Genomic DNA, 27,320 nt, shown 5'->3' with positions numbered 1-27,320 from the left:
TGCCCCCGCCACCCGTCCTCCCAACACACACACGCACCTTTTCCTGAATGGCTCCACGGGGCAGATGACTAGTTAGAGAAAAATGCTCCACCCCCTCTGCCAGGCATCCTGTGAGGGAAGATCAGGTCGAGGTCTCCAGTCCAGGGTTTGGGAGGAGGTGGGAGCAACCCAGCAGTGCCCACAGCAGGCCCTGGTTGTTCCTGGGGTCCCAGGTCCGGCTGGGGCTGAAGATAGGGTCTCAGTGTCCGGGTCACTGAGGCATCTGGAATCTGCGCAGCTGACCGAGCCCCTGTCCTGCCACACTCACTAGGGGCAGCACCTAGGAGGATCCCAGGCAAGGCCAAGGCCCTTCCCTCCTCCCTCCCTGCCCTCAGGTTCCCAGAGGAGCCAGTGAGCCTGCGGGGGGGGGGGGGGGGCGGGGGGGCAGGGGGGCAGGTTGGGAGGCGCCTGGTCCTGGCTGGTGTGTGACCCTGGGCAAATCTGTCTCAGCCTCCATTTCTTAATTTGTAAAAATGAGGCTCACTAGGTCATAGGGCTGTCATGAGATTAGAGGATAACCAGGAATCAGAGATAGTGCCTCAGTGCTCAAGAGTACGCGGTCTGCCCCAGGTGGGCAGCCTGCTGTCCCCACAAGGTCCTCAGGTCCTATCACTGCCTCTTCTGGTGCCCTTTGCTCTGTCGGCTCAGCGATTCCCACATTCCTTCTCCCCCTGCGCCCACCTCGCTGTGTGGGCTGCCAGCACCGTACATTGCTGCTCCTGGGCGCTGGGCTGTCCCAGCAGCCATCCCACTCCCCAGGCGTGAGCACCAGGCCCCGCCCAGGGGGCACGTTGGAGCTGGCAGGCCCCAGAGCTCTGGTCAGACTGTTATGACCAGAAAGTGAGGAAAATGAAACCCAGAAAGGGACAGGGATTGCCCCCTGGTCACATTTATGGTGGGTTTGGGTTAGAGCCAGATCTGCTGATTGTCACTCATCAGAGTCCCTTGGTTGCCACCTCACCCCATCTCACCCCACTTGGGGTGTCGGGAGTAGAGCTGGAGGCCACTCTCCCCTCCCTGGCTCGACTGAGGAGGCCGCCTCTCTGACCGCTGGCCGTGGGGAAGAAGGCGCCCGACAAGGGTCCACACCCAGGCCCCCAGGCGCAGAGTGAACTGCGGGGATTCCTGCTGCTGCGGCGGTGGCAGGGGAGAACCGGGCCTGCCTGTGCAGACGCCCGAGGGTGTGCTTGCACCGTCCCTTCCTGCGGAGGGGCACCGTCCGGGCATGTGCCCTTGAACCCAGGCAGAGGAGAGCAGTGGGCGGGAAGGACCTGACCGCCTGGTGCGGAGCCCAGAGGGGCCTCTGGTCCTGCACTTTCCCGCTCTGTTTACAGACAAGTGGCTGTCCTTCCTGGATGAGGGGGAAGGGGAGGGGCAGAGAGCAGGTGCCAAGGTGGCACGAGGCTGGGCATGTGCCTGGCCTCAGACAGTGTCCAAGGAGTATCAGACACCTGGGGCTGTTGCTCTGAAGACCCCTGGCCCCACCAGAGTACCTTGATCTCTTCGGAAGCTGACCACCAACTTGGGGCCAGCAGGAGCCCAGGTACCCCAACCCCCACCCTGCGCCCAAAGTCTCCCATCAGAGCCTTGGCTCTGCTTACAGCATCTGACACCAGAGGGGCTGAAAATAGCCCCTGGAGGAGGGGGAGGAGGGGGCTATTTAAAGGGCCTGGGAGAAGCAGAGCTTAGAGAGTGAGGCTGATCATGGCCACTTCAGAGCTGAGCTGCCGGGTGTCTGAGGAGAACTCCGAGCGCCGGGAGGCCTTCTGGGCCGAATGGAAGGACCTGACACTGTCCACAAGGCCTGAGGAGGGGTGAGTGCTCGCCAGCTGCGGGGTCGCTCCTCTCGTTGCTTACAGCACCTTCCCTGAGCCTCAGGAGGCCAGAGCACAAAGTTTCGGGGGGTGGGGGTGAGGTGGGGCCACCCCTCCTGCGCCCAGGGGGTCCCCTGCCCAGCCTGTGACTGGAGGCAGCAGCTCTCAGGCGCTCAGCGCCCTCCCCTCTCCTCCCCAGCTGCTCCCTGCACGAGGAGGATGCCCAGCGGCATGAGACCTACCACCGGCAGGGGCAGTGCCAGGTGCTGGTGCAGCGTTCCCCCTGGCTGGTGATGCGTATGGGCATCCTTGGCCAGGGGCTGCAGGAATACCTGCTGCCGTACCAGCGGGTGCTGCCGCTGCCCATCTTCACCCCCACCAAGATGGGCGCCGCCAAGGAAGAGCGCGAGGACACCCCCACCCAGCTGCGGGAGCTGCTGGCGCTGGAGACGGCCCTGGGTGGCCAGTGTATGGAGCGCCAGGATGTGGCAGAGATCACCAAGCAGTTGCCCCCGGTGGTGTCTGTCAGCAAACCTGGCACCCTTCGTCGCTCTCTGTCCCGCTCCATGTCCCAGGAAGCACAGAGAGGCTGAGAGAGACTGACTCAGGCTCCACTGTGCCCGCCCTGGGCTGGCCCCTTCCTGGCTAGGACCACGGAGGGGAGCTGCTGGCCGTGGATGCTTTGTAGTTTGCCCAGGGTTGGGGGCTAGGGGAGGAGGGAGCCAGAGGCCAGGAGGCCTGGGTCCCCTGAGTTCCCAAAGGGAGGGGAGCAAAGACAGTGGGCACCGAGTGTGGAGAGCTAGGGGCCAGCACAGCTGAAACCCCCAGCCCAGGAGAAAGGTCACAGTTGGCTGGTGAGGGAGAGGTGCTTGCGAGGGTGACCCAGCTTTACAGACGGGCACGGGAAAGTGTGAGGAGGTCAGGACGCTCCGGGAAGGAGGCTGCGAGAAGACTGGAGGGAGGGGAGTGCAGAGAGGGCCGAGGCAGGGTGGAGCCCCCAGCACCCGCTGTTAGCGCTGCAATAAATGCTCAGTGGTGTCCAGTTCCGTGTCTTTCCTTGTGGTTGTGGGGGCCAGCCCGCTGGTGTCATTCCCTCCCCATGCCCACTTCTGGGGACAGGCCCTGCCCCTGGACCAAATGTGGCAAAGCAAGTGGGTGCACCCCACGTCTGGGGGGACAGGACTATAAAACAGGGCCGTGTGTCCAGTGCCCCTTCGGCACCCTGACTCGGCCGTGCGGTCCCACCCTCCCAGCCCGGTTCCCTGGCACGGGGCAGTGCCCAGGAGGCCAGCTGGCACCCGCGGCTTGTTTAAATGATTCCTTGGAGAACATGGAGAGAGCTGGCACTCAGACCGTCCTTGGCTGTGCCTCGGTGTGTGATGGGGTCAGCGACCCCAAGGCTGGCCTGCCTGTCCCTTCTAAATCCAGACGAAAGCAGTCTTGGCGCGGGGCAGGTGCTACACCCTTCCCTCTCCTGGGAGTCCAGGGTGGGTTGTCGAGGGCGGGGTGGGGGTCAGGTTCCTGTCCGTGACCCCTGCAGCTGTTGTGGTGACTCATGTTCCAACCTGGCTGCCCAGCTCGACAAGGAGACACTCTCCCCTTAGAACAAGGTGGCGGGTGGCGGGGCGGAGGGCCACAGGCAGGCGCGGGGCCCATCTTGGCCGCGAAGCTGAAGCACCAAGGTCCTCAACCAGGGAGCTGCTTAAGTGTTCGTGGTATTGTGAGGAAAACCACCCGGAGAGCTAGCAGATGTGGACATGCCGTTCATTGCTCACGTTACAGGGGAGCACACCCACGGTGGCAGGTCAGTGCGAGAGAGACCGCACCTCCTCCACTCTGAGGCTTGTTCTCAGGGGTCCCAGACAAAGGCAGCGCGGGTCCAGGTTGCACAAACCTACGTGTGGCCCGGAGCTACATTACAGCAGTGTGCTCGGTGCAGAAGGAAAAGGTCACAGGACCAGCAGCGGCTCCCAAAAGGAGATAAGGAAGGAGTTACAGTCCATTCCCAAAACAACTCACATTCCTTCTGGCCAAGGGGGCCAACCTTTATCACTGGTGGAGGGAGAGCCATGTATTGACCCCACAGTAACCCGCCCAGGGCGGAGGGGCACTGGGCTGACCCAGAGGGGTCCCACTCCAGGAAACCCCAAGAGATGGCCCTGCAGCATCTACTTCCTATTGGGAGGATAAGAGGAGTCTCGGCATCTTAACAGTCTAGTATCTAGAAGCCAAGTGAGAACTTCAGGCCTGGCCAGGCCCGCGGCCCCAGGGGGTGCTGCAGTGTAGGTAGAAACCCAAGACCCGTCGGACCCCAAGTCTCTTGGCGCCCGAAGACTGAGACGGCGCCCCCTCGTGGCCCCGGCAGCCTGGAGAATGGCCCTGAGCCCTCCCTTCCTCACCTGAGTCCTGCTCCCCCCGCCCCGCCCCCGCTGCCACCCCCCGAGATGCCCAGGAAGCCCCGAGCCTTCCGCCCTCGGCAGGCCCCAGATAAGCGGCTCAAAGCCCGCAGGGCCGGCAGGTAAGGCCCCGCTGTTCCACCTCCTAAGTGCATTAGCCCCGCTCGCTTTCCCTATCGCCGCGGCCATCGGACGGGCGTGGCGAGCTCCGCTCCGGGGCCTCGGGGAGACCGTGGCCGAGACCAGAACGGACTGTCCTTTCTGCAGTGGGCATGGGTGAGGGGCGCTGGGGACGGAAGTGGAGTAGAAAGTATGAAAAAAAGAGGCTTGGAGGAGGGGCGGAGAATGGGCGTTGGGTGACCTTACTAAGGGGAGGGGCGGGTGTTGGACAGGGTGTCCCGGAGAAGGGGCGCCTGGCGGGGCGGCTGGGCCCTTGGCGGGAGGGCGCTGGGAGGTGGGGGCCGGGGACAGGGCCAGTTCGAACCCTGGCAAAAGAGAGGGGTCGGCTAAAGGGGTGCCCGGCGGGGGGCGCTGGACGAGACGCACGCGAGGAGCTGGGGGCTGGTGGTCGGGGATCGGAGAGGTATGCGGGTGGAGGCTGAGGTGCGGGACCCGGGACAGGCCGGGGAGGCCGCGGGTCAGGGGCGGGAACAGATGTTCCAGCGGCGGCGCCGCCGCCCGCAGCCCCGTGCGTCGGCGGGGACACGGAAGGAGACGGATGGGGCAGGGGAAGGCGGCAGCGTGGCCCCGGGCGGCTCTGCGCCTGGTGCTAATCGCCGCCCCCGCAGCAGAGGAGTCGGGGCGGGGACCCAGCCGCAGATAAAGGGGCTGAGAGGCCAGCGGGGCCCCAGGTGGGCAGCGGCAGCATCATGAGCGCGGCCGGCCCGGGTCACGCGGCGGCCACCGAGGACTCGCACCCAGGCCAGGCGGCGGTCGCCGCGGCCTACCAACGATTCGAGCCCCGCGCCTACCTCCGCAACAACTACGCGCCCCCGCGGGGCGACCTGAGCAACCCAGACGGCGTGGGGCCTTGGAAGCTGCGCTGCCTGGCGCAGACCTTCGCGACTGGTGAGTGCGGGGAAACTGAGGCACAGAAGACAAGAAGTCATCAGGGAGCTAAAGGGGTGCATGAGAAAGCCAGATGGGGACCAAGGAGCAGGTAGTTAAGAGGTAGAACTAGAGGACGAAGAGGAGCCATGAAGGAGAGGGGCCCGTGAAGGGACGTTGGGAAGAGAGGATGCTCAGAACCGGGGTGAGGTGGGCGACACAGGAAAGGGACTGCCACCGAGAAAGAAACGGAGACGGAGACTGGGGAGAGGAATGAGACGACTGGAAGAAATTGCCAGGCACCTCAGGATTTCCTCCACTTAATCACCGCTGGAGGGTAATTTCACAGATGGGGGAGCTGAGCCTCAGGGGGGCTTCCTTTCTCAAGGTTTCAAGGTTGAAACCAGGACTCAGACTCCAGTTGGTCCTGCTCCAGAATGGGTGCTTTTCCGTATAGGGACACACAGAGGGAGAAGGAAGGGGGTGGGGGTGTGGAGGGAGAAAAGCAGGCCAGGGAGGAGCAACTGAGGCAGAGGCCCTTGGACAGGGCTGGCGCCAGGACCCTCCTTCTCTGCCCCGTCCAGGCGAGGTGTCCGGACACACCCTCATCGACATTGGTTCAGGCCCCACCATATACCAGCTGCTCAGTGCCTGTGCCCACTTCGAAGACATCACCATGACAGATTTTCTGGAGGTGAACCGCCAGGAGCTGGGGCTCTGGCTGCGGGGAGAGCCTGGGTCCTTCGACTGGAGCGTGTACAGCCAGCATGTCTGCCTCATTGAGGGCAAGGGGTAAGGGCTAGGGCATGAGAATCCAGCAGGGGGCCTCCCACGGTGTGGCTCATGGGGGACAACAGAGGACTGAGCCTGGGGCAGTCTTGAGCCCTGGCTCTGACGCCGCCTCCCGTCCCCGCTCAGGGAGTCCTGGCAGGAGAAGGAGCGCCAGCTGCGAGCTAAGGTGAAGCGGGTCCTCCCAATTGACGTGCACCAGCCCCAGCCGCTGGGTGCCGGGGGCCTGGCCCCCCTGCCTGCCGATGCCCTGGTCTCTACCTTCTGCCTGGAGGCGGTGAGCCCTGACTTTGCCAGCTTCCAGCGGGCTCTGGACCACATCACTACACTGCTAAGGCCTGGGGGGCACCTCCTGCTCATCGGGGCACTGGAGGAGTCGTGGTACCTGGCTGGAGAGGCCAGGCTGATGGTGGTGCCCGTGCGTGAGGAGGAGGTGAGGGAGGCCCTGGTGTGCAGCGGCTACAAGGTGCGGGACCTACGCACCTACGCCATGCCTGCCCACCTCCAAACAGGTGTAGATGACGTCAAGGGCATCTTCTTTGCCTGGGCCCAGAAGAAGGCTGGGGTGTGAGGCTCAAGGGCACACAGTGCCGGCAGCCCTCAGCCAACTAGGCTCTGTTATCCGAGGTAGCACCTAATAAAGAAATGTCTCTGCTGCGGAGTGTCTGTGCTGTCTGTGCCTCTCCTGGGAAGCAAGTAGGGCTCTCTTGTGTTATAGGGGCATGGTAGGCACCAACCCTGGCCCCTTTTTTCCCCCAGAAGCTTCCATGAAGGTAAGTTTCTATATTAGTCATTTTTCCCAAACTAAGGAAACCTAGATTGGAGAGACCTCAGTCTGCACTTGCTGTGTGCCAGGCACCTACCAGGTCCACTGGTCCTCGCACTGAGTAGCAGGTCCTGTTATCCTGTTTGCAGGGGAAGCTCAGAAAGGTACAGACCAGCGGGGGCAAGGGATACGAGGGAGGCTGAAGTGGACCTTGCAAGAGGCAGGGTTACCATCCAGGCTCCAACCAAGTCCAGGGAAGTGAGAGGAAGAACAAGCACCAACTCCCTCACAAGCTGGACTGGAGCCCTGCCCAGCTCTGCTGTTGCTCTGTGTCTGGTCCTCGCCACCCCCACCCCTGCACACCCAGGCAGAGACCCCCCCGCCCCGCTGCCCTCTCCGGCCAGCACTTCCCCCTCCCCTCCGGCCCACCTCACACAAGTGCAATGAACAAGGGTAGGTAATGCTGAAAATTGGTTTATTAAAAATGTCCTTTGCTACCCTCCAACCTTAAAATAGTTCTCAGGATCAAAACAAATTAACATGGGCCACGAAGGTCCCTGCAGTTGGAGTCCTAGCATAGTGTCCCTACTCCCAGGGAGGGACAAGGCAGCAGGGAAAGAGCAAGAATCCAGACTCCCTGCTCCCATCGGAGACTGCCTTTGGATGGGAAGTTTCCAGAGCTCCACATTCTATCCTTGCGTTGCAGGAATGGACAGGGACTGCCAGCAACTAGCAGGGTCACCTTTACCAGGGCGCTGGCACAGCGTAGCCCCTGCCAGCTGCAGCCTTTTCCCCTCCTCTCTTAGATTCCCCCTCCCCCTCCCCAGGGTCCAGGCTGTGACAGTGGGGCTTGGCAGGCTGGGCACTGGGGTCGGGAGGAGACAGGGGGCTAGAGGAGCCCAGAGGATCCCCATGTCCCTCCTCCCCCTGCCTCCAAAAGGGCTGGTTCTGGAGGGTGATCCTGAGTTGTGTGGGGGCCCTACGTGGTTTTAAAAAAGGGGGGGGGACAACAGACTAACACATACACACACATGCAGCCCAGACACCATGTCCCCAGCCAGATCTTGGGGCTACCCTGGCTTTCTGCCAGGCCTGGGGCTTTGCGCAGAGCTGGTACTCAACAAACGGTTGTTGATGGCGACTTGACCGCCTCACCCTGCCCCAGCCTCCCCTCGTGGTGTGGCGCACTCCGCGCCGCTCACACACAGCTCGCACACTGCGTCCATCCCCTCACCCACACGGCCCGCCTGCCCCCACCGCACGCACACTTCAAAGCCACTCACACCCTCTTCCCCACTGTCCATGCTGCACCAGGCCAGGGCTCACACGCCGCCCACCCCGCATCCCACATGTCCCTGGCCTGTGCCCACCACCACACACATCACCTGCACACTAGGTCAGGTCCACACTCCCTCACACGCTTGCGTGCAGGCACCCAACTAGCACAGCAACACGAGCTGGGGAGAATCCTGTCCTGGGCTCCCTGCGGTCCTGGTCCCAAAGGGGGAGTGTGGGGGGCTTCCTGGGGGTCTGGTCGGGGCAACAGTCAGGGTGAGACTGCTGCCCAATCCCAACAGCTTGGGCCCTTAAGATCCCATGGGAGGCAGGAGACCTGCCGTAACACTTGGGCAGCCAAAGAGCAAGAGTCTAGTGCCACCTAGTGGTCCCTGGAGGCGGGCACAAGGGGTAACAGAAGGGGATCCAGGAAGGCCTGGTACTTGGTCTCCCAGCTGGAGAGAGGGCTCTGGCAACCCCCAGGCAGTGAGGGGATGTGAGGAGGTGACGGACAGAGAAGGCGAGGCAGTGCTCCCCTCGGTGGAGCTAAGAACACAGTTCCGCCCCAGTTCAGTTTAGGAACCAGACTGGCTGTCCATCCTCCAGATCCTCAGAGGCCAGGCCCGAACAGATGCAAGGCCTGTGAGGGCCATGTGGGGGCAAGGTGGTGGGCAAGTCACATGATTCTGGGCCCATACCTTTTTTTTGTCTAAGTTCAAAAAATAAATCATCTCAAGGACAGGGGAGAAGAGGAGCCAGCAGGGAGGGAGCAGAATCCCCAGCGGGGCAGACCCGCTCCCAGGGCCTTCAGTCCAGCTTGAATATGGCCTTTGACTGCTTCAGCAGGTACAAGCTGTCCTCTTCCAGGAAGCTGTGAACAAAAAAAGCAGCCCGCTGAAGCCTGGCTCTGACAGCGCCCCCCGGGGGCGGGGTGGGATGAGTGCAGGCAAGGGCAGAGGGCAGAACGGCGGAGAGCTCAGCCTCCCCTATGGATGGGGTGAGGGAGGGCACAAGGAAGGGGAGCCCTGGGGGGGGGAGTAGCACCCACCTGAAAAAGAGGACGTGGACGGGGATGGTGCTGATGTGCCAGATGGCATGGGCGTCCAGGATCCAGAAGAGAGGTGGGAAGTCCAGCAGTTCGAGCAGGGACAGCGCCTGCAGCAGCAGGACCACCGCCACGCACTTGCGCACGTGAGGCAGCCGCTGCTGGTTCCACAAGCACCAGGCGAGCCACCACACCAAGTTCACCAGGCCTGGGGGTGGTGCAGGGTGCGGAGAGCTCACCCCCGGACCTCCTTCTCCCCAGCCCTGCCCTGCCCGGCCGGAGCCTCCTCTATCCCCACGCTCTCTGACCCCAAGATAACCTCAGGCTTTCTCTCCGGCCTCCCCCACCTCTTACCCCAATCATTTCCCTTCCCCACCCAAGGATCTCTCCAGAACCTCCTTCTCCAGGAACAGCACCAGCAGCGCCCCCACCTCCACCCCAAGCCAGCAGTTCTTGAGCTGTTCCAGCCCTCCGGGACCCCGGTCCTGCCTCACCAATTGCCACATTGGCAGCCAGGTTGTAGCCGTAGTCAAAGCGGACGAGGCTCAGGTAGGAGACGTGCGCAGTCAGCAACAGCAGCAGGAGAACCCGGAAGGCACTGGCCACAGCTGGGCGCTGCAGCCCCACGGTCCTGCCCCGCCATGCAGAGCCGCTCAGAGGCGGGGTGGCCCGTGCCCAGCAGCATTCCCTGAGGCATCCCCTCACCCAAACACCAGTATTTGGAAGCCACTGCCCCTCTCCCCAACCGGAACAGGCCAGCGGGACAGGCCTCCAATCCGACCCCCTCCGCGCCAGACCTAGGACCAAGTGCTACAGCTCCTTGGAAAGAGCCAGGGACCCAAGTCCTACCCCAGGTGGCCAGGTAACTCTTTTCTGCCCCCAGCGCTGATCTTGCCCCTGCAGCAGCAGGGCAGGCTCACCTGACACAGCACAGGTAGATCGAGTGTAGGATGACCGTGGAGGCGCAGAAGTAGTCCATTTTCTGAAGACAGGGAGAGTTGGATGAGGGGCCAGGGAGAGGGAGTAGGAGGCGGGTAAGGCTTCATGGAGGACAGGACCCAGAGAGGACCCGGGGTGAAGACCCACGAGGGATGGGGACAAGGAGGGGTGGCAGAGGCACAGCCGGAGTCCGAGGCCTGTGGCCAGTGGGGTCGGTGTCTCCTGCCTCTTCTGCCTATTGCTGTTTCACTTCTGAATTTAACAGGCTGAACCTTCTATTCACATAACACAATTTTTTAAAAACTGATCAAGGGGCGAAGCTTTAGGGGTAATGGGGAAGGATGCCTGCCAAGCCTCCTGAACATCAAAACCTGCCTCAGAATTCAGAGCACAGGCTGGAGTCCACAGCCATGGGCTCCAATCCTGGCTGCACCCCTGTACTGGCTGGGTGATCCCAGGCAGACACCTTCTGAGGCTCTCCTGCCTCATCAGTTAAGAAGGGCCGATAGCCCTGGCCAGGTAGCTTACTTGGTTACAATACACCAAGGTTGCAGGTTTGATTCCCGCTCAGGGCACACACAAAGACCAACCAATGAATGTGTAAGTGGAACAACAAATAGATGTTTCTCTCCCTCGCTCGCTCTCTCTAAAATCAATAAAAATAAATGAAAAGTTGTCTTAAAAAAAAAAAAAAAAAGCCCTTGCCGGTGTGGCTCAGTTGGTTGGAATGCCATTCTGTGAACCAAACGGTCTCAGGTTCGATTCCCAGTCAGGGCGCACACCCAGGTTGTGGGCTCTATCCCCTGCTGGGGTGCATATGAAAAGGCAACCAAATAACGGTTCTCTCACATCCAAGTCCCCCCTCCCAAACCCTGACACCACCCCTCTTCTCTCTTTAAAAGCAACGAAAAATGTCCTGGGATGAGGATAAAGAAAAAAGAAGAGCCAATAATAGTCACACCTACCTCACAAGGGGTGAGTGAGGGTCAAGCGCACGACCAGGTTTACAGTGCCCAGCACAGAGCAAGCGCTCTGGAAGGGGCGGGGTCGGCCTGAGACCCAAGAGCAGGCCCTGCCCATCCCTTGGGAGCAGGAGGGGTGCTCACCTCTGTGAGGTCCGTGTCCCTGGTGTGGAAGACCGTGGACCAGAACCAAGCGTTGAGGGAGACCTGAGGAGGAAGGTGTCTGGTGAGTGTGGCATCCCAAGGTGGGAAAGACCCCCAGAGGCCTCACGCCTGCCTCACTTTTGGGAAGGGACAGAGAAACGCACCTCCCCTTGCTCCTGGAGCCCACTAAGTAAACCTGTGCCCCTCTGCCCGCAGCTGGCCCAGCTCCCTCAGGCTCGGCTTCCCACCCCGCCACCCCCAAGGGGGCGGGGGTCTTGGAGCTTCTACAGGTTTCTGGCCTGGCCTGGGAACCAGTCCTGGCAAAGCCAAGCTCTCCCAGGTTACTCAATCCTAAGACAACAGCCCCTGGGGGGGCCTCGCCTCCTTCCCCAACTGGCAGGTGAGGACAGCTCCACCCGGGCCAGGGAGCCAGTGACCTCAGCCTCTGGGGGCGGGAATGAGGTGGGTGGGGTGGAGGGGCTCGAGCCAGCTTGGGGTGTGTCTGGAGCAAGCAAGGGAGATCAAGCAGATCCCACTGGGGCCACGTCTCAGAGGCGGAGGAGGCCTGCCAGCGGAGCCCAGCTTCCTCCTCGCTGGGCAGGCCCAACCCGCCGGACCAGTGGAGCGCGGGGAGCAGCAGAGGAGCAGGGCTTGGAGGGCAAGGACCCAGGGGAGCAGCTGCTGCCTTCTCCCGGGAAACTCACTGCAAGGAGAGAGTACAGACTGTCTTGCAAATGAGCCCTAGACCTTTGTGGGAGTTGGTGCTGGCACTTTTTTTAGGGACTGCCAATCCACACAGAGGCCCAAATTACTGAAAGAAGGGTGGGCTGGGCGGAGATACAAACGTGGGCTGGGAGGAAGGGCTGGGAAGCCAGTGACAACCATTTAAAGGAAGAAACAGTCAGCCCCAACGCCCTGGAGGTAGGGAGGGATGCACTAGGGTGGGACTGCCCTGCCAAAGATGGAGAAAGGCCAGGAGCGGCTCACTCGGGTCCAGAACACCAGGAACTCTGGCCAGGCAGGGGGCCGGGGGAGCAGGGTCAGGAGCCAGGCTCCATCAGGGACTGCAGCAGGAAGCTCAGCCGCTGGGATGCATCCCCTCACGCAGGCCCAGGCAGCTCCTGAGAGAACGGGAAGGGCCATGGGAAGGGGGCTCCTTGCAAAGCCAGTCAGCCTGTGTGGCCTGGGCCCTGGGCTGAGGCCCGTGGCTTCCGAGCTTCCCACAGGACAAATCAGGGGCTGGCCGAAGCGCTCCTTCATCCCTTCCCAGCCCCAATGACAGGTGATTATTCTAGGTCAGTGCTTTCCCTCTCTGAGGACGGCCATCCTGTCCTATCCCTCGTGTTGCCCTTTCTCCAGAGGCAGTAACGGAGGCGTGATCCGGAGGCTAGCAAAGGGGACGGAACAGGGTGGCGTCTTGGACGATGCCCCCAGAGCCAGCCTGGGGAGCGCACTGGAGACCCAGGTGGTCCTGTGGGCCAGGCCTCCTGGGTGGGCCGGGGCCGGGGCCATCCGTGCAGGGAATGGCCTGGGAGCCAGTGTGGGATGGGGAAGGCAGAAGGGGCTAGATGCCAGCCAGGCCTCCTTGTCATCTGGCAGGAAGGGGAAGGCGACAAAAAGACGGGAGCTAAGTGGCGGTTGGAGCACTGAAAGCAGGGGTGGTTGTACAGGGCCTGGGCCTGGCTCTAGGGCACAGGGGCAGCGGTGCTTGGTCCCCTGTTCAACTGCCTCTGCAGCCCTGAAAAGTCCCCTCCCCACTGGGTTGTATCCCATTATGGGGGGCTCCTCTTCTGACCTTCTCCTCGTCCCAGGAGATGGTATCATTAAAAATACAGCCCTGGTTGGTGTGTCTCAGTGGACTGGGCATCGGCCTGCAGGCCAAAGGGTCAGCAGTTTGATTCCCAGCCAGGGCACGTGCCTGGGCTGCGGGCCAGGCCCCCAGTTGAGGGCACGAGAGAGGCAACTGATCAATGTATCTCTCACACATTGGTGATCCTCTTCCTCTCTCTCTCTCCCTTTCCCTCTCTCTAAATAAATAAATAAAACCTTTAAAAACAATGGAGACCCTAGGGCCAGACCTCCAGGGTTCAAATCCCAGCTCTGCATTTTCTATGTGTCCTTGGGCAGGCTATTTAGCCTTGCTGTGCCTCAGTTTCCTCATCTGTAAAATGCGAATAATCCTCATGTCCCCAAGGGTTTGAGGAGGACTGCGGGGGGGGGGGGCACAGTGCACCCCTCCCACCCTGGCCCCTGTGCGGGTCGTGTGGTAAATCAGCAGGCACTGTTTTTTCCCACCTTGTTCACGCCCATGGGGCCCTCCCATCTCTCCGCCGACCAGAGGCCAAGTCTGCCTCCCACGCTGCCTGCAGGCCAAGGAAGCCTGCAAGGAGGAGAAGAGGCGGTCTCCCCCCAGCTGCCCAGGCCCAGCCCACAGTTTCAGACTGGGGATAGACTATCTGGAGCCTTTACGAAGAGATGGACCCTTGGTTCAGGTTCTGACTTAGCCCCTTAATAGCTGTTGGATCGTAAGTAACGGCTTTCCTGCGCCTCAGTCGCCTCACCTACAACACAGGCTTAGTAAGAGTGCCCGCTGTCCTCTGCTGACACCCCAGCAAGGGAATCAGGCCCAGGACCAGAGAGCCTTCCGCCGGGCTGGCCCCGCCGTGCAAGGAAAAGCTTCAACTGCCACAGGATCCTTCATCCAAAATGGTGATTCTTGGATCTTTCGTCTCACTGTGATCTGCCACTCAGCTTCCTTCTTGCTGAGGGGGGTGGGGGTTTGTCCCCCCCCCCCCCCCGCAGAGGAGACCAGGACTGCTAGTCACTCAGTTCTCGCATGTTTACTTTCGGTAGGCAATAGGCTCACTGAGAGAATTGTTTCTATGTACTGTATATTTTGTGCTTGTTTGCACCTCTAAGTGTTATAACTGATATTTTGAAAAACAAATGAAGAGGAAACGCCCTGTTAAGTAAAACCTAACTAGCACCGAGGGAAAAAAAATAATAGTAGTCCCTGTCTAAGAGGGTTAGGAGGATACCTGCGAAATGCTTGGCACAAAGAAGCCACTCAGCAAATGCTTGCTGCTACTGCTGCCTGGTAAGCAGTAGGTGCCACATACATGTCAGTTTCCTCCATCATGTCCAACAGGCCAGCCCCACACCGGGTCCCTTTACCTGATCCCACTTTCCTCTTCCTCAAGGGTCACAATGTACCAGGCCAACCATGAGTCCCTTGAGCCTAGAACACGGGCTCCTCAGCGACAGGAAGAGCCCCTCCCCCTCTCTCCTGAGCTGCTGTCCCACCAGGATGCGCTGAGGAGATAATGGTTCCCTTCACTCGGTTTGTAACCAAGGCTCCCGCGAAGCGGGCAGAGGGACGTGGAGGGAAGGGAAAGTCCCTAAGATGCGCCTGGGCCCTGAGTAGAATGGGAGGCAGACGGGGTAACTGGCCAATCAGACGGACCAAGAGGACCATGGGCTTGCCCAGCTGGCGCCCAGAACTCCTTGTAAACACTGAAGAAAGGGGGAGGCCACGGGCGGGGTGCCAGTGCGGGTAGAAATGAAGGGGGACCGGGAAGGCTGGGTGGAGGGGAGTGGGAGGCTGCTTCAGTGTGTTGGAAAATAAGAAAATTGAGACAAAAATATCACAGCCGTGAAACTAGCTGGATGCCAAGTGAGCCAGATCTGTCAGGAATTCGACCCCTGTGCTAAGCCCTAGTGCTCGGGGCTGTCACTGACACCGTGGCGGTGGGGACAAGTGGGTCTTTAAATAGCTCAGTGTCTCAGAAGTGGGGGAGGCAGAATGTTAAATATGATGCCTGCTGCCATCCTGGGCCCCCCCAGAGGCCACGGTGTCTCGCCCGCTGCCTCACACACAAGCCTGCCCGGTGCGCTCCTGAGAGAGACGAGGGAGAGGAGGTGGGCTTTTTGCACCATTCAAAGGGACTCATGGGTTTCCTGCTATTGACTGTTTCACCAGCTCTTGTCTGACTACTGGGAAGTCCTTCCTAAAGTCTAACCATCATCCTGCTGCAGCCTCTAATGATCTCTTCTTGAAGTCTCCTCAGCAGAGGCAGAGCACAGTCGGTCCCCACCCCCACAATCATGCCACTGGGGCTCTCCTGGCGCCCTTGTGCTCTCGCCTGCACCCGAGGCCTCTCCTTGCTGGAAGGGGGGGCCAGGAGCTGGCTTGGCCTCCTGGCTTTGGCAGAGAGCAGGGCTCCCCAGTTCCACAAAGTCAAAGGTCCATGGTGTACAGAGCTTTGGCAGGGTCCCCCAAAGCCTGGCCGCTGCCCGGCTCAACCTCAGGCCTAAAGGTCAAAGCTGCCTTAGTCCTGCTGGGGGTAGGGTCTCTCCATTTCCCAAAGGAAAAGACTGAGACAAACCCCTCCCCCAACCCCAGACCTACAGGGGAGCAGGTGAGAGGCCTCCCTACCCCGCCCCAACAGAAACCAGGAGCCCCTCTGTTTCAGGAGACGCAGCCCAGGACAAAGTCCACTGCCACACCCTCTGTACAGGCAGGATCCCTCCCTCCTGCAAACACACACAGGACGAGAAAGCAAGTGTAAAATCCAAACTGGATCACCAAAGGGAGCGTGGACACGGATACTCTGTCCCTCAAGGGCCTAGTGGTGGCATGAGAGGGTTCCATGTCCCAGAACACACCCTGTAGGGCGCCCTGAGACACAGCCCTAGGTGTCTGCCTCTCCAGCCTAACAGCTCCTGTTCTGTCCCTGAGGGTCCTCGGATACCTCTGGGAAGTGTGACACCCACCAAGAAGGAAGCTGAGTGGCAGAGGACAGTGAGATGAAAGATCCAGGAATCAGGGTGATGAAGACAAGGGTTGTGAAATGCTCACTGGCTTCTGGCACGTGGCAGGAAGATGAAGGCCGGGGCCCTCTGAGGCCCCCTCTGACCCCCGGGTCCATCCAAGGAGGCTCCGAGCTGTGTTCAGAGAGTTCAGGCTGGGCTGTCCTATGCTCTCGGTTAAGGGCAAGGGCCGGGGGCGGTGCAGGCATTGGGCCTGGACAAGCAGTATCCCTGGAAGAACCCCAAGGGAAAGGGGACCATTGTACCCCCTTCAACATCCCTGTCCTTCCTGCTCTCTTCGCCAGGACCGTAACCCCTTTTCTGTGAGAGGCCTCAACAGGAAGTGGCGGCTCTGGCCCACCCAGGCCTGGGACAGTGCATGCTGATGCCAGGCCCCTGCCTCCACCACCGTCCCTGACCCTCAGCTGGCACTCGGGCCCCTCTCTGCCCCATCTTCGCTCCCTCTGCCCCCAATCACACAGCCGCACAGTGGCCAGGTCGGCCTCCCCAGGCTGCCCGTCGAGGTCCTGAACCCTTCAGGGACCTATCTGTTTTCCTGCTGTGCCCCCAGCCGGGAAAGCTGGGACCCAGCCTCCCCTCCCGCATGTGGACCTGTCCGGGGCTGACCAGGCCTGCAGGCCTATCTTCCTCCACGGCTTCCCTGACAGGCTTCTCCACGTGGTCTCCCCAGGCGTGACTCCCAGGCTCTCCACCCTCGCCTCGCCGCGGCTCTGCCCCCATCTGCCCCTGGGCTCGGCTTCTGGGGCCGGGGCTTCAGTCCCCACAGTGCCAACCCCTGTCTCTACCCATGGCAAATGCTCAGCCAACATTTGTCCCAGTCCATGGAGACGGCCTGGGAGAGGGACTTAGTGTGGGGGCCCCTGAGTCAGGCAACCCTGGACGCCAACCTGTCGCTACTATTCACTGACTCAATGGCTGGTAACTTTAGCCCAAGTTTTTCCTTATAGCGTTATTAGGATTAAACAAGAAAACATGGGTAAAAGTATTCAGGACAATGTTCATCACATGATTTTTGTTCCATAATTCCTAACAATTATTATTAATTGTTGGTTGAATGGACCAAGTATTAGTGAGGATCAGCCTTTCCCAGCTGCTTAACAGCCCCCTTCCCGCCCTCCTTCTGGGGCTCAACCCGGACGTCTCACTCTCACACGCTGCCCCCCACCCGGTTGTCACAGAGCAGATCTGTACCCAGTCCATGCTGCTCACACAGAGCCCAGCCCTGGGTGCTGGCTCTTCCGACCAGTCACACTGTGAAGCTGAGAGCCCTCTCTGGATACTCAGATGGGACATATTTCGGCTTCCCCTCCCAGATGGTCTAAGACCAGGCTGAGCTCTAGGTGTGCTGTGGGTGCTACTGCGCCCAGGCCTGGGCTGTGGTTGAGGCAGCTTCAAGCTTGCCAGAGGGGCCCTCGGAAAGGCACGTGGTTTCAGCAGGCTCCCTATCACCCATCTCCCTTCTACCTTTGTAAATTCCCCTATTAGGGCTTTTAGCGACTTCCTCCTTCAGGACAAGAACAATGCTTTCTCCCTCCCGAAAAGCCTGGCCTAGGACTCTGCTAGGGAGGGAAGGTCCCATTCATCACCCTCCCTTTTGTCTTCCCAGGCCCGACCACCCTGCGACTGCAAGCTTGGCCCTGGGAAACAGAGGGGAAGTTCAATGCGTGGAAGCCCTGTAAGGCAAGAGTGGCGACTGAAGAGTGCCTCTGTCCTAGGTGAGGGTGTGAGCAGGAATCCTGCCAGGTTACCTACCCAGGCAAAGGCCATGCAGGTGGGGTACATAGGAGAGGAGGCTGGGACAAAGGTGCGGTAGCGACAGAGCATCATCAGGCTGGCCAGGCCATTGAGGAAAGAGGCCGCAGCAGACGCCGGCTCTTGGAAGAACAGGAACCGGGAAAAGGGCCACTGAAAAAGAAACAGATGGAGGGGCCTGAGGGGTCGGCACCCCCAGCTGGCCCAGCCTGTCTTCTCTTGACTTGCTGCCTCAATAGGTCCTCAGCAGGTTCCTCAGCTCCGAACCCGACCAAAGCCTCGGGTTCAGTCCCTCTTTGAGTCAACGAGCGCCCCTCCAGGCCCTGGCTGAGGGCCATCCCTCTGTCCTGGCTGCACTCAGCTCTGTAAGCCTGGTCTCTGGGAAGACCATGTGGGCCAGTGTAGATGGCTCAGAGTGGCCTGGTGGGAACAGCATAGATCTGCCATCCAGAAGACAGAGGCCCTATCCCTCCCCTACCACTGACCACAGCGCTCTGAGCGAGCCTCAGCTCTCTCTGTGATACATTGGGGAGAATAGTTCTTGCCAGCAACAGGCTGGAACAAGATCATATTGGATCAAAAGGCACCAGCCAACGGTGCCTCGCTAGGCAACCTGAGGGGTATTACTATCTTAATCCAGATTCCCACTGAAGGAGCATCAGGGAAGATGCTGCGGTGGGTTGGGGAATATGTCCTTGTATCAAGCTGGGCATCCAACACCCCTAAGAAGCCCAGCACTACTCTCCGAGGAGACCCTAGATCTTAATCCAAATCCAGAGCAGGACACTGTGGTCCCATGTGATTCCCATATGAAAACAAGCAGGTTTTGAGAACAGGCATCTGCCCCAAATACATACTCATTACTGCATACTTCAGATTGTGTGGTCCAACCAGGAGGCATCTTACTCCTGCCACACTGCCACCTACCCTGACCTTCCAACTCACCTTGCCATGGAACTGAGGCACTTCATGACCTTCTTGGAGGTAGATGTCAACGGTGACCCACATACACTCATACTTACAGTCATCCTGACAGGTCCAGCCTGAAACAGATAAATTGGCCTAGTCAACTACCCAGGAGGGAGGCACAGAGAGAGCTCGAATGTGGCCCAAACTTCGGTGCAGGCCAAGAGGGTCTGCAAGTTGAGAGAACCAGAGGTCTCAAAATTCTCATTTCCCACTTGGACGGATAAGAGATGGTGGGACATACGCAATCAAGGAAGAGGTCTGTGTGTGTTCTAGGGGGTGGAGGTATACTGTGAGCAAATAGAGATGTTTCTTTTCTTCTCCTTTCACCCAAGATGAGGATCTTGGCATCTGACGGACTCATTTATGGATACCTGGGTTTATATTTGTCCTTCCTGAACACAGGATTTGTTCTCACTTATCAGGGAGGAATACTTGCTGTCTTACCCTCTCCCATAAAAAAATAAAATAAAGAGCAAATTCTTCAGTCTGAGTTTTAAGGCCCCAAATTTATTTCCCAACTTTATTTCCCAATACTCCTTTTCATGCACCCTGTTCCCTGAGTAAACCAGGCCTTCGTATGTGCCCACAACTGCCCAGGACCTCCACTCTGGCTCGACTGGAAAGGGATTGTTAGGCTTGTAAGTCAATACAGGTCAGAACTGGAAACTACATTACCACTTACTGGCTCTGTGATTTTGGGTAGGCCGAGTTCCCCACCTATAAAATCAGAATCTACCTCAAAGTGTTGTTAAAATTGACTATTTTGACACCTGTCACACAGGAGGTGACCTCTAGGCCACAAGTCCAAATTTAATCTATCTATCTGGAAGCCCTTCCTTCTCAAAATGTTCTATGATTGCTGTCCCCAAACCCACAAAGCTATAAACGATTCCTTTCTCCCCTACATCCTCCTATGGCTTAACCTACAGATCCTTTAGGGCTCGAATCATCCTCTGCCCTGCACTTGAGAAATTTCGTCCCCCATGTGGACTGTGAGCCTCGAAGGGCAGGACCCTGGTCTAATTTCAGTGTCATACCAGAAACCTCTACCCAGAAGTATTAAATATCCGCTTGACTGAAAAAAATAAAAGTAAATGAAATTTCCTGGGAAAATAAAACTGGCTGATGGCCTCTCATTACCCTGGGGCTCCACTCACTCTCACAACGGATCCTGGGTAGGAAACTAAGTAAGGTTCAGAGGTTGCAGATGGGTATTTGGGGGCGAGAGAGGCGCAGACGGGTGTTTGGGGGCGAGAGAGGCGGGGCCAAGGTCAGGGGCGTGGCTTACAGGGCGGGTTTACCTGCTAGGCTCATGTAGATTGGTTGGCGGGAGCGGAAGTGCTTCAGTGCGTCCCCTGAGCAGTTCCGCTTGTCGCACTGGAGTACGCAGTCGCGGTAGACCGGCTCGCGGTCGCCCTGGGAGCAGTGGGCTATCGCGGCGACCCCGGCTAGGAGCACCAGCCGCGCTGTCCGCCCGGCCATCGTTCCCTTTGGCCCTCCGCCGGCGGAGAAGCTTAGGAGTCTCCACATCCGGAGTAAACGGAAGTGCCTTGGTTCTCTACTTTCTCCGCTGACGTCTCCTGCGTTTTGAAAGTACCCGGATTTTCCTGGGCGTCTGCCCCGCCCCTTGTTTTAGTGTCATCCCCATATATAGAGGTGACAGGGTTAAGGGAAGGAGGACTCCAGGTGGATTAAGTCGCAAAGTAAAGTGGTCTTTTATAAAAACGTTTTGTTTCTTCCCCAGGGTGTCTGTTTGAGATAGGGCTAATTTTCTGTTACCCGTCCTGTTGGATATATACCCGTACCTCTCTCGATCTCCTCTGGCACCACCACCCTGGTTAAAGACATCATCTGTCGCCGAGGCAGCCTCAGTAGCCTCTGAACGTGTCTCCCCGCCTTTTCTATCTCCCTCCAGTACGTGCTCCATTTCCAAAATTTCAAATTTGACCATGTCACTTTCCTTCTTAAAATTCTTAACCGGGTCCCAATACCTCAGGATAAAGTATTCCGCAAGCTCTGCACGATTTGGCCCTGCTCACTGGTCTCTGTCACTCCCCTGCCCCCGACCTGCGTCATGGGAACACGTCTAGCCTCCTGGCTTTGTCTCGTTTGTACCACTCTTTACTCTCACTCCTTTTTATTCTGCTATTCTCAATTTAAACACCGCTTCTGAGGGTGGTAACACCTGGAGAGTGCTAGAACATGCAGTGGTCTGTTTTCCCCAGGCAGGGTGGGGACCCCTGCTGTCTTGTTTACCACTCCACTTCCAGTACTAGTACATGATTTGGTTCCTGGTAGACGCTAAGAATTTTTTTTGTTTGTTTTAATGAATGAACAATGTAATTACATGTAAAACTTTGGGTGCCAAACCCAGGGCTGTGAAATCACCAGCATGATTCAGACCACGCTGAAAATAGGAGAGGTGTAATATTTTAAGGAAAATTAAGAGGAGGACCTTTAGGAATACGATGCTTGCTTTAGCACCCCCTGCTACACTACCACTAGGACGCTTGCGTGCACATACATCTCACTGAAGCATGGAAGCCTTGTAGTTAGATGCATAATTAGTATGTGTAGATTAATGACTGTTGCCTGTTCCCCTACTCTCTTCACTCCTGGTCAACTTTTTATCTTGGGAGGTGAAATGAGCAGGAAGTAAAATTGGATTCCATTCATTTACACATTAAGCAACATTTCCTGAGCCCTTAGCTCTAGCACCACTCCAGGCAAGGCACAACTCCAGGAGGCACCATTCATATTGTATTTTCTGTGAATTGTTCCCCTTGCAGTTAAGCATAACACCAATAGTGTCTCCTGGAGTTAACAATGACTGCTACTGATGGGGAAGCTGAAATAAACAAAACAACTTCGCAGCGCCTCCTGGAGCTGATCAGAAACAATCAGGTGCTAATGCTACTTAGCCTCTGCTAGATCAGTCCTTTTATAATACATTATTTCATTTAGTCTTTATTATAACTCTGGGATGAATGCTTGTTTGAGGAAATATAGGATTAAAGGAAATGAGATCCTCACGAAGCAGGATTCTCCCTTTGAGAGAACTCCAAGTTAGCTATAAGGCTCTTTTAAAACACTTTCGAGTTTCCAATTTTGGAGACCTCATTTTATACTATATAAAATACATTAATACAATGCGGCACTATCTCACATTAAATAAAACTTAAAGGTCTGGCCAGGTAGCTCAATTGGTTGGAACATGATCCCAACAGGCGCTGGTTGCAGGTTGTCAGGGCACATACAAGAGACTACCAACGGATGCGTGAATGAGTGGAACAGCAAGTCAATGTTTCTGCCTAAAAGTCAGTGACTGAAAATAAATAAACAAGTAAAACTGATAAATAATTATATATAGTTGAGTTGCTGTTAATAGTCAACATGTTATCCTGACCAGATGGCTCAGTTGGTTGGAGCAGTGCCCCATACACCAAGTGGTCACAGGTTTGATTCCCAGCTGGGAAACATATGGGAGGCAAGCGATCAATGTCTCTCTCTCTTTGTCTCTCCCCCTCCTCTCTAAAATCAATGAACATATTCTTGGGTGAGGATTTTTTTTAACTCGACATATTGCTATATTTTATATACATTAATAAAATATCAGTATATTTTTATTATATTTTGGAGCTAACATTAAAAATTAGTTTAGGTCTCAGACATTTCATAGGTTCTTGAAAATTCATGCCTATATGTCTGATGGAAAAAAACAACCCAAGGGTCGAGTGGAGGGAGAAAGTGGAGACGTCTGTCATGTTGTACTTGTGGGAAATGCAGTGTTGTTTCTCTAGGACATCTCTTGGGGGTTTTCCCTCTCAACACATTGTCTCTAGACAATTACACCAGACCTCTTCCTCTCCCAACTTTTCATCCCAGGACCACCTCTTCTCCACTGAGCACCTTTTTAGCTTAATCTGCTTCCTAACTTGTATTCAGCCTCCTTTGTGAATCACAGCCTGCAAAGGTATCAATTCATTCCTTCAACTCAGGCTATTAAGCCCTACTGGGTGTGAACCATTGCACTAGGAAAAGGAAAGATGGATCAGAAATGGTTCCCAGTCTAGGGTGGAAAAAGACAAAGCAAACAGTTCAGTGTGCTGAAGGCTCATAGGCAAACTGACTATATTCTCAGAACAAAAATTAGGGGACAGTCTACAATGAAGATTCTTTATTCATCAAATATTTATTGCAGTTTACCATGTGCAAGGCTCTAGAGACAGAGATGAACAAGCACTGTCCTCATCATCAGAGAAGGTAGACAAGCCAATAACAAGTATCAAACAAAAGACTTAAGATAATTTCACTACTAATGTAGGATAATTTAGCACTATCAGACAGACTATAAATTACACATACCACTTAATCTGACAATTTGCACAAATCCTCTAACCAGCAATTTCTCTTCTAGGTGTACCTACACAAGGGCAAAGTGGTATAAGCACAAAACTATTTTGGCAACATTGTTATTTTCAACAGAAAAAGACAAACAACTCAATGTACATTGGTAGGGAATGAATTACATTAATTGAGAAAGATCCATACAATTACAATGCAATGCCGAACAGAAATTAATGAGAAAGAGGCAGATTTGTAATGTACTGACATGGAAAAACCTTCATATTCTTGATAAATATGAAAAGTGAGATGCACAACAGTGTATGTGAGGGCACGTGTGTTTATACATGTTAATGTGAAGAAAAATAACTGTATATTATGTTATTTTAGAGAATATATCTAGACAGATACATAAGAAAGTGGAAATAGTTGTTGCCTCTGAGGAGAAGTGAGGGATACTTTTTACTCATGTACCTTTTAAATGTACCACCTGTATATATCAGCAATTAAAGAAAAGTGTTAAAAGAACAAGCATTGAATTATCTAATTGGATAAGGTTAATAGCGAGGGAAAGAGAGTAAGGGAATGGGAGGGAGGGAGAGGCTACCTTGGGTGGTCAGAGAAAGTCTTTTTGAGAAAGTAACATTTGAGCTGAAACCTGCAGGACCAGAAGGAACCTGCCCTGCTAACACCTCCGGGCCCATTGTTGGAGGAGGAGGGCGGGGAGTGCAAAGGCCCTAAGGCAGGAACCAGCTTAACGTCTTTGAAAAACACAAAAAGAAGGTCAAGGTGAAAGGTTTAGGCAAAGGGAAGCCATTGAGAGGTGTTTTCACAATTAAGCTAATTAAATGATCTCATTTTTATTTAAAACATTTACTTTGGCTGTTGTGTGGAGGGAGGCGGGATCTGGGGGAGGGACTGTAAGGGGACCGGAGCAGCCCGGGGGGAGGCTGAAGGCCACACCGCTTCCATCCAAGGACGACTGATGACAGCTGAGATTAGCTGGTGGTGGCCTGAGAAAAGTATGGATGTATTGGAAGAGGAATTGATAAATCTTACAGAAGGATTGGCTGCAAAGGGCAAGGAGAAAGAGGGATCAGCCACATAGTTTCAGTGAATAAATCATTTGAAACCAGCCCTGCCCACCTGATCCGGCCTTCATGATTGCTCTAGCTTTATGCTTCTGGAAGCTTACTAGTGTTGGGGCCCGGGAAACTTCCCCCTGCCCTTTTAGTTCTTCTGGCTGATCAAACAACTCAAAAGACATAGGGCAGATTAACAGAAGAAAAACCGCATTTTAATATGTGCTCACAGGGAATTCACATAAACGTGGACAGTCCAAAGACAAACGGGCAAAGTGAGGTATACATGTCATTTTGGCCTAAGGAAGAGGAGGTAAGCAATTCATAGGTAAACAAAAAAGAGCAAACATTCAGTAAACAAATTCAGGGCCACCTAGAAACAATGGACGCAGAGGGTAATCTAGAGAACAGATTTTTGCCCGACCCTCCCTGCCTGCCACACTTCATTCATACATGCTAAGGTGATTCTGCTAGGGTTCCCTTCCTGAAGCAGTGTTTTCTATCTTAATCTCTTTAGGCAGGTAAGGGGGAAGTTAAAAACAAACAAACAAAGCAAACGACAACAACAAAACTCTTCCTGAGGTTGTTGGGCTTTAACTGTTTTCGGCTCAAAACAATCTGCCCGTCAGGGTGGGCTGCCCTGGGGAAACTTGCTCCAGACCCTCTCTTCCTCAGACCGAAACCGAGAGAGGCAAGTGTGTCCTCATTCGCAACCCCAGGGCTCTGTGTATTCAGCAGAAGGGGAATGAATGAGCTTGGGGTCCTGAAGGGCTAAATGGAGCAGGAAGAAGCAATGTTTGTGAAACAAGGAATTTTTAATTTGGCAGAGCAACGATGGTTCGCAGGGCTTGTAAGGGGTAAGCGTGGAGTTCTGAAGGGGTCACTGCCCCCCACTCCAAGTCATAAAACAAGGTGACCAGGAACCATTCAATCCAACCCTTTTGTATTTCAGACAACAAAGCAAAGCCTCACATGAGGCCACACAGTCCAGCCCTGGCTGGTGCGGCTCAGTGGATCGAGTGCCGGCCTGTGAACCTAGGGGTCACTGGTTTGGTTCCCAGTGAGGGCGCATGCCTGGGTTGTAGGCCAGGTCTCTGTGGGGCACGTGAGAGGCAACCACACAGTGATGTTTTTCTCTCCTTCTCTTTCTCCCTCCCCTCCCCTCTGCCTAAAAATAAATAAATAAATAAAATCTTGAATAAAGACCACACAATCCAGTGACTCTTTTAAGAAAGGACAGCAGCACAGGCTGGGTGGCCCGCACAAACGCGCCGGCAGCACAGGACGGAGGGACGCAGGCGAGGGTGGGAGCCGCATGTACTCTGTGTGTCTGCGTTAAAGCCAGGTGGGGCTGAGAGTACAGAGCGGTTTCGCCTTGGCAAAGCAGCGGAGGGAGAGAGGGCCGACAGGGGCGGCGGGAGGCAGTCAGCACGCCCGGGGTCATCTCGTCTGGCGGGCTTCTTTGTTCAAGGCATGCCTGGGGCTAACCCTGGGCTCAGGGAGCAGCCTTCCAGCAGTTAGATTGCAAGTATTCTTAAAAGGCCGCTTTTAGGGAGTACAGATTTTCTTATCGAAATCTTCCCAGTTTCTCTCCTGTGGCGCTGGGAGAGCTGGTGCCGACTCGAGCAGGACTCCTTCCAAGGAGCTAATTCATACGGACACTTCCCCCGCAACCCAAGCCCCAGACTGGAGGCCCTGGGGGTAGGCCCCAGTTTGTGGCCTGGACCTCGGACTGTGGACCGGCTCCCTTCTGCTGTTTGTTTCCAGTCCTCTGACCAGGCTGGCTGGTGAGGGAGGCAGAGGGAGGAGACTCTGGTGTCAACACCGGCGGGCGCGCATACACACAACCTCCTGAGCCCCTCCAGTCTCCGGAGCTGGTCAATGATTGATTGGCATTTCACAGGCGGCTGATTCCAGACCCCACTCTATTGACCCTTGGAGGTCACCTTCCCTAAGCCAGAGCCCCATCCTGCCTCTCCAGTGCCAGTGGTTACCTCCACTGCCCGGAGGCTGGGTACCTGTTGCCCGAAGGCCTTCTCTGCAGATCTCTGATGCATCTGTCCTTGCCCCTTGGTTGGCTCCCTTCTGCCCTGCAGCCGCCCCCCTCGGCTGTAGCTGTTTCCTTCCCCCGTCACCGGACCCTGCTAGCAACTCTCAGGTTCCTCCAGCAACCACGTTGGTTCCCCAGCCCCCTTCCTACCCCCAATAGCCACCCCCTCCAGCCTTTGTCCCTCAGACATCCTCTTTCCTTGGCTCTCCTGCCAGGCCCTGCTGGAGGGGCAGTGGAGGGGAGAAGCGAATCAGCAGTACCCACTCCTGCCCCCCCTCCTCTCCTCTTGTCAAACACCAGACAAGGTCTTTCCCCCTTCCTTCCCAGCTCTGAATGGGCTCATTCTCTCGGGAGCCTCGGCCCTTCTCGAGCCTCCTCCCCGGGGCGTGAGTTCTGACCTCCGCTCCTCCCCCATCCCACTCCGGCCCGCGGGCTCCGCCCCCTCTTGGCAGCCCACTGGGACTGACCATTGTCTCCCGCGGGCGGGCGGGTTTCCTTCTGGGATCTGGATGCTGAGAGGGTGGGCTGGGCAAGGCCGAAGGGGGTGGGTGGGACGGGTAGTTACCCCGATTTCTTGGGGGATGCTCCTCTGGCTCCCCCGCAGGGGCCTGGGGTGGAGGTGGGCTCATGGTACCCTTGATTTGGGGCTCCGCAGCGGGAGCGGGCGGGATGAAGCCTAAGCCTCATGCCTCAGTTCCCATTGCGTGGGAACCTCAGGGCTCCTCTTCTGCAAACCGGAGGCGAGATAACACCGCCTCCTCTGACACCCTAGACTCAGTGAGGTGAGGAGTGTGGCTCTGGGACAGAGTGGCACAGAGTAGGAGGCCCAGTAAAGGATGGGGCCACAGCAGCTTTCCTGGCTGGGCCAACCCTCCTAACTCAACGTCCCCAGGAGGGTGGACCTGGGGGGGAAGGAACACGCTAACCTTGACCCGAACACCCTGATGGTCTTTTGAAGGCTGAATGGACACAGGTCCAGGTGCAAGCCCTCCCGCGTGTGACCAGCAAGTGACTCTTGGAGCCAGGCCACTGTCTTCTGACCAGGAAGGGCTGAGAGGAGGTCTTAGGCTGGGTGGT

General features: G+C 56.7%; 3 protein-coding genes across 4 annotated transcripts; 2 read left to right on the top strand and 1 right to left on the bottom strand.

Annotated features, from left to right (window-relative positions):
- The first annotated feature begins 1,699 nt into the window (after nt 1-1,699).
- Nucleotides 1,700-2,895, top strand: TCAP (titin-cap). Its single transcript, XM_054593862.1, has 2 exons — nt 1,700-1,853; nt 2,053-2,895. The coding sequence occupies exons 1-2, from the start codon at nt 1,744-1,746 to the stop codon at nt 2,444-2,446; spliced, it is 504 nt and encodes a 167-aa protein (XP_054449837.1). The 5' UTR covers nt 1,700-1,743; the 3' UTR covers nt 2,447-2,895.
- A 475-nt stretch (nt 2,896-3,370) lies between these two features.
- Nucleotides 3,371-6,733, top strand: PNMT (phenylethanolamine N-methyltransferase). 2 transcript variants are annotated; one of them, XM_054593856.1, is made up of 3 exons: nt 3,371-3,657; nt 5,881-6,088; nt 6,215-6,733. In XM_054593856.1, exons 1-3 carry the CDS (start codon nt 3,603-3,605, stop codon nt 6,654-6,656), a joined length of 705 nt encoding a protein of 234 aa, XP_054449831.1. In that variant the 5' UTR covers nt 3,371-3,602; the 3' UTR covers nt 6,657-6,733. The 2 variants fall into 2 exon arrangements, with proteins under 2 accessions (XP_054449831.1, XP_054449832.1); XM_054593857.1 differs by lacking the exon at nt 3,371-3,657 and adding an exon at nt 4,976-5,317.
- A 1,406-nt stretch (nt 6,734-8,139) lies between these two features.
- Nucleotides 8,140-20,294, bottom strand: PGAP3 (post-GPI attachment to proteins phospholipase 3). The gene is made up of 8 exons (XM_054593853.1): nt 20,069-20,294; nt 18,744-18,841; nt 17,799-17,951; nt 11,217-11,279; nt 10,092-10,153; nt 9,666-9,802; nt 9,175-9,379; nt 8,140-8,997 (listed from the first exon to the last, which is right to left on the bottom strand). Exons 1-8 carry the CDS (start codon nt 20,247-20,249, stop codon nt 8,934-8,936), a joined length of 963 nt encoding a protein of 320 aa, XP_054449828.1. The 5' UTR covers nt 20,250-20,294; the 3' UTR covers nt 8,140-8,933.
- Between the last annotated feature and the right edge of the window lie 7,026 nt (nt 20,295-27,320).

The sequence above is a fragment of the Pteronotus mesoamericanus genome, unplaced genomic scaffold (genome assembly GCF_021234165.1).
Source record: "Pteronotus mesoamericanus isolate MK-2021 breed Mesoamerican mustached bat unplaced genomic scaffold, CSHL_Meso_final scaffold_476, whole genome shotgun sequence".
NCBI classification, from domain to species: domain Eukaryota; kingdom Metazoa; phylum Chordata; class Mammalia; order Chiroptera; family Mormoopidae; genus Pteronotus; species Pteronotus mesoamericanus.
Note: the sequence above shows the minus strand (reverse complement) of the source record. Positions and strands in the feature narration are given on the sequence as shown.